The sequence below is a fragment of the Aquarana catesbeiana genome, linkage group LG06, assembly GCF_042186555.1.
Source record: "Aquarana catesbeiana isolate 2022-GZ linkage group LG06, ASM4218655v1, whole genome shotgun sequence".
Classification (NCBI taxonomy): domain Eukaryota; kingdom Metazoa; phylum Chordata; class Amphibia; order Anura; family Ranidae; genus Aquarana; species Aquarana catesbeiana.
The window spans coordinates 24,523,796-24,546,624 of NC_133329.1; the positions used below are offsets into that span (position 1 = coordinate 24,523,796).

Here is a 22,829-nt window from a genome sequence, read left to right on the forward strand (position 1 = left end):
TACATATGTAGGCGCAATCTACATATGTGTTTGCTTCTGAATGAGAGCTTGCGGGGACGGGGGATCTTTAATTTTTTATTTTTTTTTATTGTTTATTTTATTTCATTTTTTTTAATTTTTATACTTTTCTTTAAAAAAAAAAAAATTGATCACTTTTATTCCTATTACAAGAAATGTAAACATCCCTTGTAAAAGGAATATGGCATGACAGGTCCTTTTTTATGGAGAGATGTGGGGTCTATAAGACCCCACATCTCTCCTCCAGGAGAAGAAATGGAAAGAAATGAAGGCTTTCAGGCTTTCCTGTTGTGTCCCCGGCTTTGTTTACTTCCACCGGCCCGGATGTGATGTCATAACGTCACTCCGGGGCCTCCGAGAGTCATAGAGATTGCAGGGGGCCCTTGGGTTTTTCTATGGCTTCCTTCTGGCGCTGGCGGATTCCTTTTCCGGCTCGCCGATTGCCCGGGCGACAGGGGACGCTCCCGCCACCGGCAAGAACGATCAAGCAGCTGAATAGCTGCTATGATTGTTCTTATGGTGTAGGCATCATTCAGATATAACCACTGAAATTCGAAGACATCATATGACGGCCTGCCGTATGAAAGGGCTTAATTCACAAGGCTTTAACACAAGCAGACAGATCTATATTTCCAGCCATGTGACTGTAATTTTCAAATCTCATTGGACTCCGCTAAAAATAATCATCACTGTTTAAACAAAAAATAAACATCCTTATCCTGATGTATAAGTTTTTTGAATTGAGTCTTATATGTCCAAATGTCTGCGGACACCTGACTGTCAAAGCGATATAAGCTTGTTGGACATCCCATTCCACAACCATTAACTTCAAAAGATTTTCTGTGATTTTATGTAAAGACTGTTTGGAGTTATTTACGAAAGACAACTCCACTTTGCACTACAAGTGCACTTGGAAGTGCAGTCGCTGTAAATCTGAGGGGTAGATCTGAAATGAGGGGAAGCTCTGCTGATTTTATCATCCAATCATGTGCAAGCTAAAATACTGTTTTTTATTTTTCTTGCATGTCCCCCTTGGATCTACAGCGACTGCACTTCCCAGTGCACTTGTAGTGCAAAGTGGATTTGTCTTTCGTAAATAACCCGCTATGTGTTGTAAACTGAACATAAATATAGAAATATGAGTTTATGATGTGTGTCTACATGTATATAATACTTAGCAAAAAAGTCCCATGGTGGTAGTGTATGTTCCAAAACTTTGGCCATTAATATAGAGTCCCCCCATCCCCAGTCACCATTAACCACTTGCCGACCGCCGATATATGTTGGCACAATGGCAGCGGAGGGCATATGGGCGTACCTGTACGTCCCCTTTAGGAGTCAGGGCTAGCAAGCGTGTGCCCGCCGCATACAGCGTGACCATGCCCGCAGGATCGGTGGACTCAATGTCCGCTGGTCTCCCGGCGATCGTGTCACGGAGCCTCAGAACGGGGAAGTGCCTGTGTAAACAAGGCATTTCACCATTCTGCCTTGTGTCATGACAGCGATCACTGCTTCCAATGACAGAGAGCAGTAGATCTCTGTCATGACACAAGGCAGAATGGTGAAATGCCTTGTTTACATAGGCACTTCCTGGTTCTGAGGCTCCGTGACACGATCGCGGGGAGACCGGAAGACATCGAGTCCGCTGATCCCGCGGGCACAGTCAGACAGTATGCGGCGGGTGCACGTCTGCTAGCCCTGGCTCTTAAAGGGGATGTACAGGTACGCCCATTTGCCCACCGCTGCCATTGTGCCGACGCATATCAACGTGCGGCGGTCGGCAAGTGGTTAATGTTGACTGGGGATGGGGGGGACTCTATAATAATGGCCAACGTTTTGGAACATACAGTTTTGGAACCAATGGGCAACTTCACAAATGTGATGCTTAGATACTTCTAGAAACATATACTGTATGTATGGCTTTTTTCAAGAACATTCTCATGCGGTATCTTTATTCACATATCTTATGTGATATTTATTAATAGGATCAAACATTTAAAGGTTTCATAAATAAAAGAAATAAAGATAGACATACTATGGAAATGGGCACGACAGGTCGTTATTATACTGTAACTGCACAGAGCCAGTAACAGCTAATAAACACGCATCTATAATCTTACATATTTGGCTTTATCTCTCAGCCTGATGAATATGTCCTCATTATAAGAGCATTAATATGTGTAGAAGCAATGTTCTCTCTGTAAATGTTCCACACATACTCTGCTAAAGCTGGTCATAGATGGATAAAATTTAGCCAGTTCAGCAGGGACAGGCCAAATTTTAAATCCATGTGTTCCTGTCTGATAGAACAGCCGCTGATCAGTGTATTTTGATCAATGTCTTAAATGTAGATACTTTATGTCAGCCCTCAAAATTTCCACTCGCCTGCTCACATTTTGCGAGTGGATTTTGAGGGCTGGCGAGTGTGGGCTGCCTGGGAGCAGGGGGGGGCGAGCACCGCCGGCAGCCTAGGATTCATGGGAGCAATCATAGGGGAAGAGAGAGGAGAGCCGCCGCCGCTTGGTTGATCAGAGCACAGGGAACATAACAGCTTTCATTTCAACAGCTGTGTGTTCCCAAACGCACTACGTCATATACAGCCCCTCCCCCTTGTCCGGGCACTTTGATAGACAGATCACCCGTCCAATCCTGAAGATTTGGCTGCTCAATGACAGGCCATTTTTTGCGACACGGCACTGCGTCACTTTAACTGATCATTGCGCGGTCGTGCGACGCTGTACCCAAACAAAATTGATGTCCTTTTTCCCCCCACAAATAGAGCTTTCTTTTGGTGGCATTTGATCACCTCTGCAGTTTTTATTTTTTGTGCTATAAACAAAAGAAGAGCGACAAGTTTAAAAAAAAAAACACAATGTGGGTTATTTACGGAAGGCAAATCCACTTTGCACTACAAGTGCACTTGTAGTGCAAAGTGGATTTGCTTTTCGTAAATAACTCCCACTATCTTTTACTTTTTGCTATAATAATTATCCCAATTAAAAAAAATAAAAAATTTTCCCTCAGTTTAGGCCACATATTTCTGGTAAAAAAAAAATAAAAAATAAAAAAATAAAATCGCAATAAGCGTATATTGATTGGCTTGCACAAAACTTATAACATCTACAAAATAGGGGATATATTTATGGCATTTTTATTATTTATTTATTTTTTACTAGTAATGGCAGTGATCTGCGTTTTTTGTTGGGACTGCAATATTGCGGCGATTGACAATTATAGAGCGATCAGTGCTATAAAAATGAACCGATTACTGTATAAATGTCACTGGCAGTGAAGGGGTTAACACTAGGGGGCGATCAAGGGGTTAACTGTGTTCCCTAGGTATGTTCTAACCTTAGGGGGGATGGGGCTGACCAGGGGAGGAGACCGATCGGTGTTCATACTTTGTATGAACACACGATCTGCCTCTTCTCCCCTGAGAGAACCAAGATCTGTGTGTTTACACACACACAGAACCCGGTTCTCTCTCTGTCACAAGTAATCACGGGTGCCCGGCGGTCATCGCGCCCGCCGGGCACTCGCATGGGCTCCGGACACACACTGCGGGTGCGCACCTCCTACAGCGTCTTCAAGGGCCGATGTACAGCTATGGTGGCTTGCCCAGGGGGAGGCATTCTATCGCAGTGTAACTGCGGCGACCGGTCGTGAACCGGTTAAATTATCAGGATATTTTTTTGTTTTCCCAGAAGATGACATGACTGTATTTGAATAAATGTAGATTATTGTACACAACGTAAATAAATAAGACATCCCCTGAAAATAAGCCCTAGTGTGTTTTTTTTTAAATATAAGACCCGGTCTTATTTTCGGGGGAAACATGGTAGCTGCATTATAGGTAACATTTAGATAAATAAAATATGAATATGGAACTTTTTTTAATAAAACTAATTTATCTCCCGTCCTTGCAGTGCTCAAGGCAGCTGATGTGTTGCCTGGTGTCTGCTACCCATGCAACATATTATAAATATCTGTGCTCTCTTCCAATACATCACATTTGTTTTTTATCATCACTTTATTTTCTGAAGACATGGACTTCTACACTCACCAACACATCTGCACTCTATGTCACTGTACTGACACCTTTCTGCACTCACAGGTTTGCTAGTGAACATGAAAAAGATACTAGAAATTTTACCTAAAAGAAGAAACTAAATAAACATCAATCCAAAGATCTGTGAAGGGTCTGAGACGGACGCTGGTTGCTGTAAAGGTAATTTGCTGTGTATGGTAACTATATTCAGGTGTGCTACTAATGTCACAAACAAAAGGACTGAGGGAACTCCCTCAACCTGGATGTGTATGTGAATTATACCTTGGAGCAACAATAGTAAATAACAAAAAAATTTGTAACACAAATGTTGGGTATTGCACCTTCCAGTGAGGTAATATGTGAATGATTACAATGTAGCAAAAAAGTCCACTGAAGAAATAGATAGTTGAAGGAAGGCAAAGAAAGTCCTGCAACATAAATATATGTGTATGCTTCCTGGGGAAATTAATCCTTTGTCTGTGAACCAGACTCTTGTGATAGAATGAGAAAAGGTGGCCGCTTACCAGATCCGTGGGACCCCTATCACGGATGTCTTATGGGCTCGTAGAGTATCCAGGAACAGCTGATAAGATCCTCTTACTCAGTCATCCATCCACTGGCATCAAGGTAGCGGTGTAAAGAAATCCCATACACTGGAGCAGCTGATCAGATGGAACAGCTGATCGGATCACACAGACTCACTTTCCTTCACAGGCGCTGTTTAGTTCTATGCAGCCGGACTGTCTTCAATAGTGACTCTCGCCATATGTGAATTAAAAAAACAGGAGAAACTCCATAGTGTAATAGGTAAAAACTTCTTTAATAAAACAATAACACGGCCGGCATCCAAAATGTTAGCAGAAAGTCAAAAAATACGGAAAGTTTTAGCGACACTGCTGCATTCAGGCTAGTCAGCTGCTATGTGGTGACGTCAGGTTTCTTGGCTCCCCCTTCACTGCGTTTCTCCGTAAGAGGCATCGACTGGGAAAGGAGGCTGAAACCAGACATCACACACCACACCTTTTCAAGTATCTCAGCAGGCAGGAGGACACCTGAAACAAGATTGGGATAATTACCCAATCAGTTCACAGTGTGATCAAATCCATTAAGGGTCTGTAAGTGTTAATATGCTGTGCCAGATATATATAATGAAAGCAGTCACACTACCACAATAACAATTGCTAGAAAAAAACTGAATAATCAAAAAAGTTTTATATAAAAACATATTAAAATTTATACATAGAAGTTAAAAGAACTTGGTATTGCTCCAAATCTTGTAAATTTCATAAAAAACAACAACAACCTCAATTATTGTGTTAAGTAAGATCATAACTTCACAAAATGACATTTGGAACCAAAACAGATATATATATATATATATATATATATATATATATATATATATATATATATATTAATAATAAATGGATGCCACCAGCTAATACACATAATAGAATAGATTTGATATCAAAGCATTTATGCTGGGAAATCGCATGTCATTCATTCACCTCCTCCTGAAAAGGGGAGGGAAATCTCATTGTAGACAAGATGAGACATCCGATATCGGACAAACCAAAGAGAGTAGATATCATTAAACGTGTGTGCTAACTTTATAGATCCTCAAACGGGATGCATGTGAATGCATAAAAAGGGGAAGATTTGTTTGTAGACAAGGTAAGACGTCCGATATCGGACACACCGGAGAGAGTATTATTAACCTTGTTACACTAACTTTATGAAGCCTCAAAGGAATGCATGTGAATGCATGAAAAGGGGAAAAAATATTTTTAATCAACAGAGAAAAAAAACTCCTGTGTTAAATAAAGAGAGGAATCTATCCAGCAGAGGAGCAAGCTACTGGGCAGAGGAAAAGGGAAGGGGCTAATGGACTAAAGGAGAACTCTTCATCCTAATAATATGTCTTAATTACAGAGATGGAGGGATGGTTTTAGCTGTTGTCTATATAGTGATTTATATCCTATTTTATGTTCAGGCCCCAAGAGCTACAAGACATCCTGACAGTGCTATAAGATTGCATATCGAATATCCAGGAAGTAATTTAAAACGCCATATTTCACGTCGCGAAACCCGCTGGATGTTCAATATGCAATCTTATAGCCCTTGGGGCCTGAACATAAAATAGGATATAAATCACTATATAGACAACAGCTAAAACCATCCCTCCATCTCTGTAATTAAGACATATTATTAGGATGAAGAGTTCTCCTTTAGTCCATTAGCCCCTTCCCTTTTCCTCTGCCCAATAGCTTGCTCCTCTGCTGGATAGATTCCTCTCTTTATTTAACACAGGAGTTTTTTTCCTCTGTTGATTAAAAATATTTTTTTCCCCTTTTCATGCATTCACATGCATTCCTTTGAGGCTTCATAAAGTTAGTGTAACAAGGTTAATAATACTCTCTCCGGTGTGTCCGATATCGGACGTCTTACCTTGTCTACAAACAAATCTTCCCCTTTTTATGCATTCACATGCATCCCGTTTGAGGACACTATAAAGTTAGTACACACGTTTAATGATATCTACTCTCTTTGGTTTGTCCGATATCGGATGTCTCATCTTGTCTACTAGATCTCCCTCCCCCTTTCAGGAGGAGGTGAATGAATAACATGCAATTTCCCAGCATAAATGCTTTGATTAATATCAAATCTATTCTATTATGTGTATTAGCTGGTGGCATCCATTTATTATTAATATATATATATATATATATATATATATATCTGTTTTGGTTCCAAATGTCATTTTGTGAAGTTATGATCTTACTTAACACAATAATTGAGGTTGTTGTTTTTTATGAAATTTACAAGATTTGGAGCAATACCAAGTTCTTTTAACTTCTATGTATAAATTTTAATATGTTTTTATATATAACTTTTTTAAATATTCAGTTTTTTTTCCGGCAATTGTTATTGTGGTAGTGTGACTGCTTCCATTATATATATCTGGCACAGCATAATAACACTTACAGACCCTTAATGGATTTGATCACACTGTGAACTGATTGGGTAATTATCCCAATCTTGTTTCCGTTGTCATCCTGCCTGCTGAGATACTTAAAAAGGTGAGGTGTGTGATGTCTGGTTTCAGCCTCCTTTCCCAGTCGATGCCTCTTACGGAGAAACGCAGTGAAGGGGGAGCCAAGAAACCTGACGTCACCACATAGCAGCTGACTAGCCTGAATGCAGCAGTGTCGCTAAAACTTTCCGTATTTTTTGACTTTCTGTTAACATTTTGGATGCCGGCCATGTTTTTGTTTTATTAAAGAAGTTTTTACCTATTACACTATGGAGTTTCTCCTGTTTTTTTAATTCACATACGGCGAGAGTCACTATTGAAGACAGTCCGGCTGCATAGAACTAAACAGCGCTTGTGAAGGAAAGTGAGTCTGTGTGTACACCGCTACCCTAATGCCAGTGGAGGATCCCGGGTGGATGGATGACTGAGTAAGAGGATCTTATCAGCTGTTCCTGGATACTCTACGAGCCCATAAGACCCCCCGTGATAGGGGTCCCACGGATCTGGTAAGCGGCCACCTTCTCTCATTCTATCACAAGAGTCTGGTTCACAGACAAAGGATTAATTTGCCCAGGAAGCATATACATATATTTATGTTGCAGGACTTTCTTTGCCTTCCTTCAACTATCTATTTCTTCAGTGGACTTTTTTGCTACATTGTAATCATTCACATATTACCTCACTGGAAGGTGCAATACCCAACATTTGTGTTGTTACAAAATTTTTTTGTTATTTACTATTGTTGCTCCAAGGTATAATTCACATACACATCCAGGCTGAGGGAGTTCCCTCAGTCCTTTTGTTTGTGACATTAGTGGCACACCTGAATATAGTTACCATATTGCTAAAACTGAAAATTCCGTTTTTTTTAAGGTTGCAGCACTTTTTGTCATTTGTCTCATTTCACTCACTGGATATTTTATTGTTTGTTTATTTATATAGTTTTTTATAATCTAAAGAAAATAATTTCACTTTATATGTGCAGAATTGTGTGGAAATATTCTGCTGTTCACTTTTGAACCCTCATCACGTTTTAAATAAGATAGCAATTTTGGGGTTAGCGCAGATTTTTTGCGATATACCATAATTTGCTGTGTATGTTTAGTGCAGAGTTATGCTCAAGATATGTTTGCAGGTAGATGCTACCCTGAATGATTAGTAAAGGAAATGTGATTTGCTTTGTATACCTAGTATAGAGCTATGCTAAAACTGTATTTGCAGAGGAACACTATTGGATATGACAGATGTATATACTTTTATGTTTAAGGTGGTTGGCTGATATCCAGTGAAGCACTGCTGCCTCTGCTGAGACACACTCGCTCTGCTGTGATGCCTTCCCTTTCTATATTAGTGGACAGGTAACTGCTTAATATTATGTGCTTTATTGGTAGTGCATACATTAATTTAATAGATTTGATTATTGGATAATTAAAGTTACATTCTCATAGGTTGTTACCATAAATTGTCTCCATTGTGATTGGTGGATCTCCAGTCAGGATACTCTCCGTTTTTTTGGCCCATTAAGGCAAGCTTTCTATATATTGTCTGCATACATTCAACATGATAAACAGCCTATACTATTCTATATCTAGGCACCAGCAACATACCAATTGATCCGTGTATGTTACCCTCCCAATATCCTATTTTACTCTGGCACAATGGTCTCGGACTACATCTCAGTCTTGGTGCGTAAATTTACACGGATTGTGAGTAAAATGCTATAAATGCAATACTATACTATGTACATATTACAGGATGCTTACTGTGTCTTTTCATTGGCCAGGCCTTTTATTTACAGTCAAGATGACAAGATCCTGATGAAGCTCTAAACGAAACGCGTCAGCCTCTTATATCACGCCTGCAAAAGTATACTAACTGTGTTTCACTATTGCATTTTTTTGGCTGGTATAGTTATATGGCCGATGGCACAGGATACTTTAAACTCTGTTTTTATGTATTATTCTTTTATAAATGTTTGTAGTAAAATATAACTTTGTATACATATACATTGAGTAATCGTTCCTTTCTGGTGCCAGTAAAGTCCCATCTGGATAGTTTTTTTTTTCTTTTTGCATCAATCCATTGAGTGGAAAATAACAGCCATTAATTGAAATCAAATCAAATCATATAGGATTAAAAAGTTGAATTTTTACCTTTATTGATGTTCATGAGAGATGAGAAAAAGTTCTTATACTTTGACTGTTTTTCCTGAGGACTAAATAAAAAGAGATTGTGGTACAAATCTTCTATGTCAGGATGACTTTTCAATATGCGGATCTTCTCCTGATCACTGCTTTTCTCCACATCATCCATTACTATGATCACATTATCCTTCCCTGTAGACACACAAAGTATTCATAATAAGAGTTACATTCTTCCTTCTCTGTGTCCAGATCATTGTCATCATCTACATGGGTGTTTGACCAACTCTTCTAAACTCTTTTGCTCCTGGCAGACGAAAAGCAGCTTAAAACAAGTGCCATAAAGCCACACTTTTGCAAATGCAACTAGGCGCGTCAAGCATTTGGGCGTTCTTTCATTCTATTGGCCAGAATATTAATTTATTCTAGCTTTTGGAATGAATGAATGCTCAAACGCTGAACACGCCTAGGTGTGTTTAGAGGTATTTAGACATGTTCAACTTTTTTCTACCCAAAAGCTTCTCTCCTGAATGCGCTGGTGATGGTTTGTTTCTGCCTGTAAATGCTCCTCTTCTAATACACCTGTAAGGGTCTATGTGCGGATGGACACATGAGCTAATATAGAGCGGTGTTTAGAGGCAGAAAAGATAAAAGTCAAACACCCTTAAAAACAGCATTTTTTACACCCAGTATGCATGAGGGGAATTTCCCCTGATGAAGATACGATTACCCTGTATCAAACACGTGTAGGGGAGGGGCCAGGACGGTACAACAGGAAGTCTATCTGCCTAGGAGGAAACATACACCATTCCAAAACCAGCCACTGTAATATTTCATGCCATACACAGAGTGGTGCACTGACGCACCTGGTACATGTGAGTACCCCATTGGGGGATTGTTCTTATTTGTTTAATAAAATGTTTAAAGTGATATCACTCTATCGAGGCTTTTTATTCCCCATTATTCCCGAGATACTGCGTGGGAAGCCCAGGATCCTGTTACCATTATAGAACCCAGGGGTGGTTCACAAGCGTGTATTGACTGAGCGTAATTGCTAAGTCACACGCTCCAAGGTGAGCATTTAATACTTAAGGGGTCACTGGAATAAGAGCACCAATGCATTATCTGCAACACCTGTCATTCATTTTTAGACGCATGGATTTATAAGCATGTCAGCAGTGCTATTACTGGATACCACACATTTCAACAGGACTGTCACAGCATTGTTTTATAAAAGACTTGTTTTTGCACAATAGCACTTTTTGCTATTTAAAGTGGGACTAGTTTTGTTCCCCTATATACCACCGGACACTTATATCTGTGTTACAAAGCACTTGGATGCACATGAGCACTTTATTATTAATGTTTTAATTGACATATTTATTGTTTTTATTTTGGTCATATCCCATCTATGTCACATATGTCACTTACGTCACATTAACACTACACGTGTTTGTTTTAATCTTCAGCACGCATTTATTGTGTAACATTTTAAAGCGCAGCGTATGATTTACTATTTTTATAAACTGTTTTATCAGTTTCCTCTGGTTGGTAAAATCCAGTTGGGGACCTGGAGCCTGGAGATTTCATAGCGATCTGGGTGGGATGGAATCTCCAATCCTGGGACCGGGTTTTGGGAACAGCCAGGAGTCTGACTTGTTGATTGTACAGGTGGGTCCTGGGCTTATAGCAGAGCCAACACCAGGGTTCCTGGCTCCATCCTCCCGAGGAGTCCAGGCGTGCAAGGGAGAAGTGTGCCTGTTGGCACAGGACAGTCTGACAGAGCAGATGGAGGGCCCAAGCCGGTGGGCTGAAGCAGCCAGGAAGCTGTAAGAGAGAGTGTCACCAGAGGTACAGAGCGGGTACCAAACAAGGACACAGTTACAGGGTCAAGAGGACCGAGGTCAACGCCTGAACAGCAGTGCTGACCAGAGAGCCAGGTGGCTCGGTATTTCCCATTCGTTATTTCATTAGTGCTTTGTGGAAGAAACCCCTGCGTGGGAATCTTGGATGGACTGTTTTTTCTTTTACTTCAATAAACATGGGCCAAAAAAGCCCTTAAACTGCATATCTGGTGTAGACTCAGCTCACTGGTAAGTTCTACACTGAAGCTAAATAACCCCAATATTACAATAATATATATATATATCAGCAAGGCAATAGACAGCGTCAGTAGAGCGGTAGACTGTGTCAGTAGGGCAGCGATTGGTGTCAGTAGTTTATCTTTATAATTTTTTTTTCATTATTACTAACCATTTATTTTTCATTTTTTACAATGAATTTTTATTTTAATTTTTTACAGTTTTAGGAGCCCCATTGGAGGGCTTTGGTGAAATATCAGGGGTCTAAACAGATCCCTGATGTCTCACTTTTGAGACAGAGAAAGAGACTGAGGACAGAGATTCCCCAGTCCTTTTTTCTGCAGCCAAGCAGAATATGTTTAGAACAGGGTGTTTAGGGTGTGCCCAGGCACAGCTGGCACACCCTGTGTGCACGCCTATGCATATGGTGCTGTCAGTCACCAGCATTAACACAGCAGTTTTTTTTAGTCTTATGAGTCCATGGATCATGACTGAAAAAACAGTATTTGTGGCTCCTATTCAACCCAATAGGGACTCTGTGTGCAGCTACATCTAACACTGAAGAGATTTTCATTAGACTGTAAACATTGGATGAGGTCACGGTTTAGAAACAAAGTAAGCATCCGTGGGGGGGACTAGCACAGTTCAGCTTGGGGGCGATGGGTGGGAGTGTGGATTTAGTAAAAAGTTGTTATAAAACTGCATCTCCAATTTGAACCCAATATATTAACAGTGCTTTAACAGCTTGCCGACCATATAACTTACATATACAGTGGCAAGGCAGCTCTCCTGCGCCATGTACATCACCTGGCACTTCCGGGTAGGGGGTGCATATACACACTACTGGCAACCTGGCTGTGCTGTAATTTTATACAGCAGATGCTGATCAGCAGGAGCCAGCCAATACATGACCGCTGGCACCCGCCAATCGTCAGGAAGACACACAGGACAGAACTCTGCCTATTTAACCACATACCGACCAGGCCATAGCCGAAAGATGGCTACAGCGCGGTCGGCTTATTCTGGGTGGGTATCCATGGGCATCCTCACAGAATCACTTCCTGGGCGTGCACCCAGGAACATCTGTGACCGCCGGGTCCCCCACAGATCATGGTAAATGGCCTCTGATAGCGGCCATTTACCACGTGATTGCTCCTTCAAATGACGGAGCATCACTTGTAAACAAACCGGCATCATGTCATGACGCCGGTTCCTCCCTCCCCTCTTTGTACCGATCGGTACAGTGTGAGAGGAGAGAGGGAGAGATTGTTTGCAGTGCTGTGGGCACTACAGATCCAGCCCACAGCGCTGCTCAGTACCCGTACTCTGCCAGTACTTTGCCATACTCTGCCATACTATGCAATACTCTGCAATACTTTGCAATACTCTGCCAATACTCTGCCAATACTCGCCAATACTCGCCAGTACTCGCCAATACTCGCCAATACTCTGCAATAAATTTTAACAGAAATCAATATATTTTTTTTTTTTTTACCGAATTTTCAGTCTTTTTTGATTTATAGCGCAAAAAATAAAAAACCCAGCAGTGAATAAATACCACCAAAAGAGAGCTCTATTTGTGTAAAAAAAAAAAGGACAAACATTTCAAATGGGTACAATGTTGCATGACTGAGTAATTGTCATTCAAAGTGTGAGAGCACCGAATGCTAAAAATTGGTCTGGTTAGGAAGGGTGTTTAAGTGCCCAGTGGTCAAGTGGTTAAACAAAGCAGAGCTCTGTCCTCAGTGGGGAAGTAATTGATTTTCTTTCTCCTGCAAAGCAGGGAATAAAATCCAATTTTTTCCTAGTAAAAGCACCACACACAGTACATATAAACACTGGTTAGGCCCGTACCCTTCAAGTCCTAATGTCCCAACTAAACAGACTTCAAAGAACTATCAACAACAACTTTATCTGGAATGGCAAAGACCCTAGAATTAAGCACTCCACCATGTGCGCTCTGACGTCCAAAGTGGGATTGGGTGCCCCCAATATCAGGAATTACTACAAGGCTATTCTCCTAAACCAAACCCAGCATTGGTGGTCTTCGGCCTGCCGCCCGCTCTGGGTACAAATTGAGGAAGCTTCCTTTTGCCACTCCACTAAATCTCTACTAGCCGCGACATGGATGCTCTTTTGACCTTCTTTCTTAAGCACTGTAAATGCAATAATAAAGGTATGGACCTCCATTCATCAACACTCCCACAGTCTCGCAAAAAGCACAGCTGCAATTCTTCCTCTGGCATCTCTGGAAATCTTAAGCAATGACGTATCCTTATCCAACTGGGTAACAGTTGGTGCCACTACAATTGGTCACATCCTAAACGTAGATCATCTACACACTTTCCATGACTTACGTGAGATGTATAACATCCCCAATTAAGAATTTTTCAAATACCTCAGAGTGTGCCATTCCCTCGCATCAATCACCTGGTCGGATCAGTCACTTACCACTGATACCATCCAATTCTATGATCACCCCTCACCTTCTTCAAAAGGATCATAATTTTTCTATAGAATGCTCAACACTACTAAACTCTGAGAAACTCCCATCAACTGAGAAATAGGAACAAACTCTAAACTTCTCTGCTGACTTACCCACATGGCACCAAGCTTTGTGTTACATCTTGACAACATCTAAGTGTCTTTCACACTGGGAAACGGCACAGAAAATATTACATCAATGGTACCTCACACCAACAAAACTAGCAAAGTTTGCACCCTCCCAGTCCCCCACCTGTTGCAGAAACTGTGGTCACACTGGCACTGCAGACCACATCTGGTGGTCCTGCCCACTGCTATCCCCCTTCTGGAAATCCATTAAAGCCCTTCTCACAACCCTTACTGGCAATCAATTCAAAATCACCCCCGAGCTAGCATTATTGGGGCTAGGCCTGGAAGCCTGGAAACCTCAACATCACCCCATCCTCACATGTCTTAATTGCAGCCAGACTTGCCATAGAAAAAAGCTGGAACAGCACCTTGATATTCAAAATACTCTCAACCATATCCTTCAGATGGAATTTATGTTCGCCAAAGCAAACCTCGCTCTACCAAATTTCCAAAAAGAATGGGCCCCAATGGCTAACATAATCCAACCTGGATCTCACCTCCTTACCTCAATACTGACGTCTACCACAATAACTCTGATAATGTCACCCTTATGTCACTAATGGAACTACAAACCAACACATTACGATGCACCCCTTATCTGCACCCCCCCTCCACATAGATTGGTCTCCTGGACGGCATATGATAATAGGCCATCTGTCTTGTTATATCTTACTCGTACACACCCTTTGGTTACTGTTTATTAGGGATGAGCCGAACACCCTCTATTCGGTTCGCACCAGAACTTGCGAACAGGCAAAAAATTCATTCAAACACGCGAACACCGTTAAAGTCTATGGGACATGAGCATGAATAATCCAAAGTGCTAATTTTAAAGGCTTATATGCAAATTATTGTCATAAAAAGTGTTTGGGGACCCGGGTCCTGCCCCAGGGAACATGTATCAATGCAAAAAAAGTTTTAAAAACTGCAGTTTTTTCGGGAGCAGAGTTTTTTTAAATGCCTAAAGTGAAACAATAAAAGTGAAATATTCCTTCAAATTTCGTACCTGGGGGGTGTCTATAGTATGCCTGTAAAGGGGCGCATGTTTCCCGTGTTTAGAACAGTCTGACAGCAAAATGACATTTCAAAGGAAAAAAAGTCATTTAAAACTACTCGCGACTATTAATGATTTGCCGATCCGACAATACACATAATAGTTCATTGATAAAAACGGCATGGGAATTCCCCACAGGGGAACCCCGAACCAAAATTTTTTTTAAAATGACGTGGGGGGTCCCCCTAAATTCTATACCAGGCCCTTCAGGTCTGGTATGGATATTAAGGGGAACCCCGGTCAAAAGTCACTGATCTCTGCCATTATTAGTAAAAATAAATAAATAAATAAATAAATAAATAAAAGTGCCAGTATATATCCCATAGTTTGTAGACGGTATAACTTTTGTGCAAACCAATCAATATATGCTTATTGGGATTTTTTTTACCAAAAATATGTAGCAGAATACATATTGGCCTAAATTTATGAAGACATTTTATTTTTTATTTTTTGTATTGGATATGTTTATAGCAGAAAGTAAAAAAAAAATGTCTTTTCTTCAAAATTGTTGGCCTTTTGTTTATAGTGCAAGTAACACAGTAGTGATAACATTTTAAAAAATATATAGCGTAATACATTTTATGTGTGTACCGTGTTGCTTGACCAGTCAGTTAAAGTAATGCAGTGCCTTATTGCAAAAAAATGGCCTGGTCATGAAAGGGGGTAAATCTTCCCGAGGTCAAGGGGTTAAAACCCACGGTGTCCATATATATTTTTTGCAGACATGTCCAGCATGCGCTCCTGATGAGTGAAACAAATCCACGAAACGCGTCGAGATTTATAGGATGCTGTCCCGATTTTTATGTAGGGTCTCAATGACCTCATAGAGCTTTGACTCTAATATACGATTCATTCTCACCATGGTATAGGTTTATTATTTTATTTCATCATCTTAATGACACGCTATATTACGTCTCACCTTACAGTTAACTGCAATGTGTACATATTTTTTAGATTTAGGTAACTACTTTTTAAGATGTGTCTTGCATATAAGAAATTACTGCTGTTCATGTATGTATCTTATGCAATGTTTTTTCATTGTTCATGCCAATAAATATGTCAATACTTTGGTACTGAGTTATTACTTGCCTCATTTAAAGTCCCAACCTCTTCCAATGTATCTCAAATTAATAGGGACGGATGCGCACATACACTTTATACCCCCCCCCCCCTTCTTTTTTTTTTTCAAATTTAAATTTTTATTGAAACAAAAGAATAAGTGTAACATGAATTATCCCTCGCAGGGGAATAGCAACAACAAATAAAAAAAATATATATAAAAGCCCCCCCCCCTTTCTTTTAACTGATTAAAACCCAACTTTACGGATTATTATTTTTTCCTCGAAGTAACAGGGCCCAGCAAGAAAAAAAAAACAAAAACAAAAAAAAAAACCACACAGCTCTGGCTGCAATACAAACCTTTAGTCACGGCAAGATGCTACCTGTCCTCTTGCATTAAATAATGCCCAGCACAATGGTGGACTATAGACTGCATGGCCGATTGATTGGGAGAGAGTGTAATAGGGTGACATCACAGGAGGGTTATGAAGCAAATCCTCACAATTGGTGCTCCTGGGATGTCACCCTGATACAGAACAAGCCTGAAGAAGCACCACCAGGGACTATTTTAATGAAAGCTGCAGATTACAAAATATTGAAAACATTTGAAATGACATTAACATGCAAGTAACACTCTGGGGGGATCTAGGATAGAAAAGGACCTGGGGGTCCTAGTAGATGATAGGCTCAGCAATGGCATGCAATGCCAAGCTGCTGCTAACAAAGCAAACAGAATATTGGCATTAAAAAGGGGATCAACTGCAGATATAAAATGATAATTCTCCCGCTCTACAAGACTCTGGTCTGGCCGCACCTGGAGTATGCTGTCCAGTTCTGGGCACCAGTCCTCAGGAAGGATTACTGGAAATGGAGCGAGTACAAAGAAGGGCAACAAAGATAATAAAGGGTCTGGAGGATCTTAGTTATGAGGAAAGGTTGCAAGCACTGAACTTATTCTCTCTGGAGAAGAGACGCTTGAGAGGGGATATGATTTCAATTTACAAATACCGGACTGGTGACCCCACAACAGGGATAAAACTTTTTCGTGGAAGGGATTTTAACAAGACACGTGGCCACTCATTAAAATTAAAAGAAAAGAGGTTTAACCTTAAACTACGTAGAGGGCTCTTTACTGTAAGAGCGGCGAGGATGTGGAATTCCCTTCCACAGGCGGTGGTCTCAGCGGGGAGCATTGATAGCTTCAAGAGACTATTAGATAATCACCTGAATGACCACAACATACAGGGATATGTAATGTAATACTGACACATAATCACACACATAGGTTGGACTCGATGGACTTGTGTCTTTTTTCGACTTCACCTACTATGTAACTATGTAACTTGTTAAAATTATATTTGATTTTACTGATTGGGTGTACATGCATTTATTAGATATGGATATTATAATATTTCTTACCAAGATGACTTCTGTAGTGTTGTATGAGTTGAACTTCTGTGTCATCTATCCCACTGATTTGTCCTTCCTTCTTGGTGAAGTACAGAATACCGAAGGAGCACTCCTCAGTGTTGATTGGGTCATTACTGATAGCAAAAGGTTTGACATCCGATACACAATCCTTGAAATGATCTGATTGCAGCAGTTTTGTTATCCAGGAATAATCACTATTTGTTGATCTGGAGAAGATCCCATGTTTGTTCTTAAGCTAAAATGAAAAAAAAAAAAATGAACATACAAATATTCCCATGCATGCACAACTATTGGTATCTAAAGAATGAAGAAAGCAGGGAGAATGTGCTTTGCCCATTGGAGAGCTCTAGCTATCACTGAGCCGGGGGTATGTCAGACCTCTGCGGAGAGACCCCTGCTTCCACACAGGAAATCAAAGATCCTTCTCTGTAGCATGTTGCAGAGGACAGGCTTTTCTACTTCAGGCTGTGGGTACTTTCTAAAGAAAACTGTGAGTCTCTTTACACTTTCTGTATTGTTGCACCTGAGATGTATTTATCTGATTTAAAGCGGTAGTTAGGCCGTTTCACAATACCACCACTTCAAAGTTGCACGATTTTACCGCAATGTTGCCGCAATTTCAGGGAGACTTGAGATCTATGGACCTCAACTCACATCAAAGTCAGACCAAAGTAGGGCAGGGACTACTTTGAAGTCGGTGTGACTTGAAGTCGCACAGATATGAATGGAACTCATTGGAAATCATGGGGGGTACGACTTGTCATGCGAATTTGCAGTCCCAGCTTGGTCATTTTTACCTACAGGTAAGGCTAGAATAAAGCTTACCTAGAGGTAAAATGAATATCTCCTAAACGTGCACTGTTTAGGAGATATTCACCCTGGATGTAGCCAGTTACGTCACTGGCGCATGCGCTCTGAAGGTCCGGAACACCTTGCTGGAACTTCAGAGCTTTGTGCCGAAACCGAGGAGAAAGACCGGGGGGGAGATGTCACCGCTCTCAGTTGTGAGAGTAATGCGCTGGAGGTCTTCGTTCCAAGGTGAGTATTTCATAATGTACTAGTATGCGAAGCAAACTTACACATTATGTCATTGCCTTGCAGGTGTTTTTTTTTTTTTTTTTTTTTTTTTTACAACAGCCGCGGTTTACCACCACTTTAACCACTTACGGACCGCTTTCGTTTTACCTCACTACTTTGAAGAGTAATATCGTTGTTATGGCAGTGGCCAGCTGCCATAACCCCGTATCCTCTTCTTCAGCGGGTGGTCCGCTTTCAGATAAAAGTGGTCTCAGCGGCGGATTTGCAGCAAGATCACTTTTATCAGTGACGGGAGAGGGCCCCCCCATCCCGCCGCTCTCCGGTGCCCTCCGCCACTTACCGGAGCCATCGGTAGCGGCGGAGGCGATCATAACTGCTCCCTGGCTTGGTATGGAGATTAGTATGGGGAAGATGGCCCCCACCCATCTCCATATCATTGCAGCGCGGAAACGAAATCAAAACGTCACTTCCGCCCATAGCTCTTAAAAGGGACAATTTTTATTTAATTTTTTCAAATGACATTTAATTATTTTTTTTATTTTTTTTATTGCATTATAGTGTAAATATGAGATGTGAGATCTTTTTGACCCCAGATCTCATATTTAAGAGGTCCTGTCATTCTTTTTTTCTATTAAAATGGATGTTTACATTAATAAAAGTGACACAATTTTTTGTTTTAAAAGAACAGTGTAAAAAAATAGAATAAAAGGTAAAATAAATAAGAAAATAAAAAAAATTTGTAAATGCATCCTCTCCCGCCGAGCTCGTCTGCAGAAGCAAACGCATACGTGAGTAGCACTCGCATATGAAAACGGTGTTTAATCCACACATGTGAGGTATCGCCACGATTGTTAGAGCAAGAGCAATAATTCTAGCCCTAGACCTCCCCTGTAACTCAAAACATGCAACCTGTAAAAGGTTTTAAACGTCACCTATGGAGATTTTTAAGGGTAAAAGTTTGTTGCCATTCCACAAACCTGCGCAATTTTGAAGCGTGACATGTTGGGTATCAATTTACTTGGCGTAACATTATCTTTCACAATATAGAAAAAAATGGGCTAACTTTACCGTTGTCTTATTTTTTAATTCAAAAAAAGTATTTTTTCCAAAAAAGTGCGCTTGTAAGACTGCTGCACAAATACTGTGAGACAGAAAGTATTGCAACAACCGCAACTTTATTCTCTAGGGTGTTAGAAAAAATATATATACAATGTTTGGGGGTTCTAAGTAATTTTCTAGCAAAAAAAAATGTTTTTAACTTGTAAACACCAAATCTCATAAAGAGACTCGGTCCTTGTACATTTCATTGTGCTATGGATAAGTATTATTAGATGTGAATTACTGTGATTGTCTGTAAATTCACATACCGTGTAACAATCAAGAACTGTACTGTCAAGAACCATGTACTGTGTAATATAGTATGTAATTGTAACACTACACCTGAAGTAACCGCTGGACTTTGGGCCTATTTCCCCCACAAAGCACCCACAGCTAGGCAAAAGGGATTTTTCACACACTCTCCGATGGCTCAAGAAACAGTCTAGGGGGTTTGGTTTTTAGTGTTTATTTTGGTAACAAAGAACTTGGATAGGGATTGGGGGTACATGGGGTGCCCAGACTTAAGGAATAGCATTCTCCAAACAAAACGTTTGAGGAACTGCTGAAGTCAATTGTCAAATTTGCAGCTGAATCGCACCTAAACAGTTGAATGGAAACTGCACCGGACTTTGCACCAAAACTGGACCCGCATATATTGTATGAAAACCCAGCCTAACACTTTGAAAGTATAGCTAAAGCAAAAATGTTTATTTTTGTTTTGGACAGAGTGGTGAGGCATTAGAAACCCTAATGGCCCGTACACACGGTCGGACTTTCTGACAACAAATGTTGGATGTGAGCTTGTTGTCGGAAAGTCCGACCGTGTGTATGCTCCATAGAACATTTGCTATCAGACTTTCCGCCAACAAAAGTTTCAGAGCAGGTTCTCAAATTTACCAACAACAAAACTTGTTGTCCGAAATTCCGATCGTGTGTACACAAGTCAGACGCACAAAAGTGCACGTATGCTCGGAATCAAGCAGAAGAGCCGCTCTGGCTATTGAACTTCATTTTTCTTGGCTTGTCATTCATGTTGTATGTCACCGCGTTCTTGACATTCGGAATTTACGACAACATTTGTGTGACAGTGTGTATGCAAGACAAGTTGGAGCCAACATCCTTCGGAAAAAAACCCACGGTTTTGTTGTCGGAAAGTCCGATCGTGTGTACGGGGCATCATGCCGTGTACACATGGGTGGATTTTTTCAGCATCAAACGTCCGACGGTCTTTCCGACGGACTTTCGGAGGAGTTACGACGGACTTTTGGACGACCGGACTTGCCCACACACGAACGGACTAAAGTCCGTTCGAAAGTCCATTGGTATTAACGTGATGATGTACGATGGGACCAAAATAAGGAAGTTCATAGCCAGTAGCCAATAGCTGCCCTTGTGTCCTTTTTTGTCCGTCGGACTAGCATACAGACGAATAGATTTTTCGACCGGACTTGAGTCCGTTGGAAAGATTTGAAACATGTTCCAAATCTAAAGTCCGTCTGATTTTCAACAGAAAAAGTCTGCTGAAGGTCCGGTCGAAAAGTCCGCCCGTGTGTACACGGCATTACAGTTTTTATTGCTGTCTGTGTTCCCCGTTAGGGAGATTCCCCCTCCTCTATTTGTCCTGTTTATCACTATCATTGTAAGTGAAAGTAAAGAAAACCCCAAATATTGTGTTTTTCCCAGAAAAGTAATAGAGGAGACATTTTCCAATGGGGACACTAGTTCCCCAAGGAATTCCCTTAATTTGCAGAGATTTCCTTTCACTTCCTATTTTAGCTATGGGACAGGAAGTGAAGGGAAACCTCCCCAATCTGACATAGGTTAAAACCCTCCCTTACTCTATCCAAAGTGAAAAAAAAAAACAGAAAATTGTGTCTTACCGTAATTTTCCTTGTGAATCCATGGCAGCATACTAGTGATAAGCTAGGCCTTGGGCTCCCCCCTCAGGACAGTGAATATTATAAAAGAGAAGGTTAAGGACCCCCCCATCATTCTCCATAATATAGAATGCCAAGGGAAGGTACGTATGCTGCCATGAATATGCACCAAGAAAAATTATGGTAAGTATGAAGCAATTTTCTGTTTTCCTGATGCATCCATGGCAGCATACTAGTGATAAATAACTATCCGAAACAGTTGGGTAATGCTTTGAAAAAAAATATTTATTTTGAGGAAACAATTGTCCTCCTTCCAAACTCCACGTGAGTGCTCCTGGGTCCACCCTGTAGTGCCTGTGCTGGTAAGACCACGTTGCTGCTCTACAAATCATATCCACCAAGACATTTGCCCTTGCAGCCAAAGAAGATGAAACTGCACTGGTCGAGTGTACCCTGGCTGAAGAAGGAAGATCCAAACCCTTAGCCCTGTAAGCCTTATGGATTAGCTTGACTATCCAAGGTGCAATTGACCTTGATGAGGCTTCCTTGCTCTTGTTTTTGCCCCAAGGAATTATGAACAGCTTTACTGATTTTCTGAAGGCTGTAGCTGAAGGTAGAGTTTAAGAACATTGGAGATATCCAGCTCGTGGAGAGAACCTGAGGTAGGATCTGAGAAGATCGGTAGAGCCCAAGGTTCAGCCAAAGTAGCAGGGGAAGGCACCTTGGGTACAAACCCACGTACCGTACATAGTTCTACCCTATCTGGGTACAAGACAATGTGTTCTCTTTCTGCTCCCAGGGCCTACAATTCTAAAAAATGTTCTGCCTGAAGCCACTGCAATTAAGAAGGCCATTTTAAGAGTTAGGTTCCATTATGAAGCTGTTTCAGAGGGAGCAAAGGGTTGTTCTGATATAAACTGGTGGACATAATTTTCTTACGGTGTGAAAGAAATGAATGACAAGGAAATTTTCTGTCCACCTTTTGTCTGTGGCTGCTGAGATTGCTGTGACCTGGACCTTAAAGTGGGGTTCCACCCAAAAAAACAAAAATACCTGAAAAATTCTAAAAAAAAAACAAAAAAAATTGGATATTTTTTTTTTTTTTACTTACCTCTAAATGCCTGTTGCTAGGTGGTCCCTCGTAGTCTGCCTCTTCCTTTGCCTGGGCTGGTGACATCACTTCCCCCTCGGCACAGGAAGGGCTCGGCTCTGCTCCCTCCCTCCTGTCAATCATCTGGGACCCATTACAGGTCCCAGGTGATTGAGCGGCCAATCACGGCTCACGGCGCCACTCGCGCATGCGCAGTGGGTGCCAGGCTGTGAAGCCACAGCCCAGC

At 41.0% G+C, this 22,829-nt stretch overlaps 1 protein-coding gene across 1 annotated transcript in view; it reads right to left on the bottom strand.

The window, feature by feature from the left end:
• The window catches only part of LOC141147917 (uncharacterized), a 422,322-nt gene that overhangs the window by 366,464 nt on the left and 33,029 nt on the right, over nucleotides 1–22,829 (bottom strand). The window contains exon 5 of the mRNA XM_073635076.1: nucleotides 17,468–17,714. Within this exon, the coding sequence (XP_073491177.1) occupies nucleotides 17,468–17,714 (247 nt within the window). The remainder of the gene's footprint in view (nucleotides 1–17,467; nucleotides 17,715–22,829) is intronic.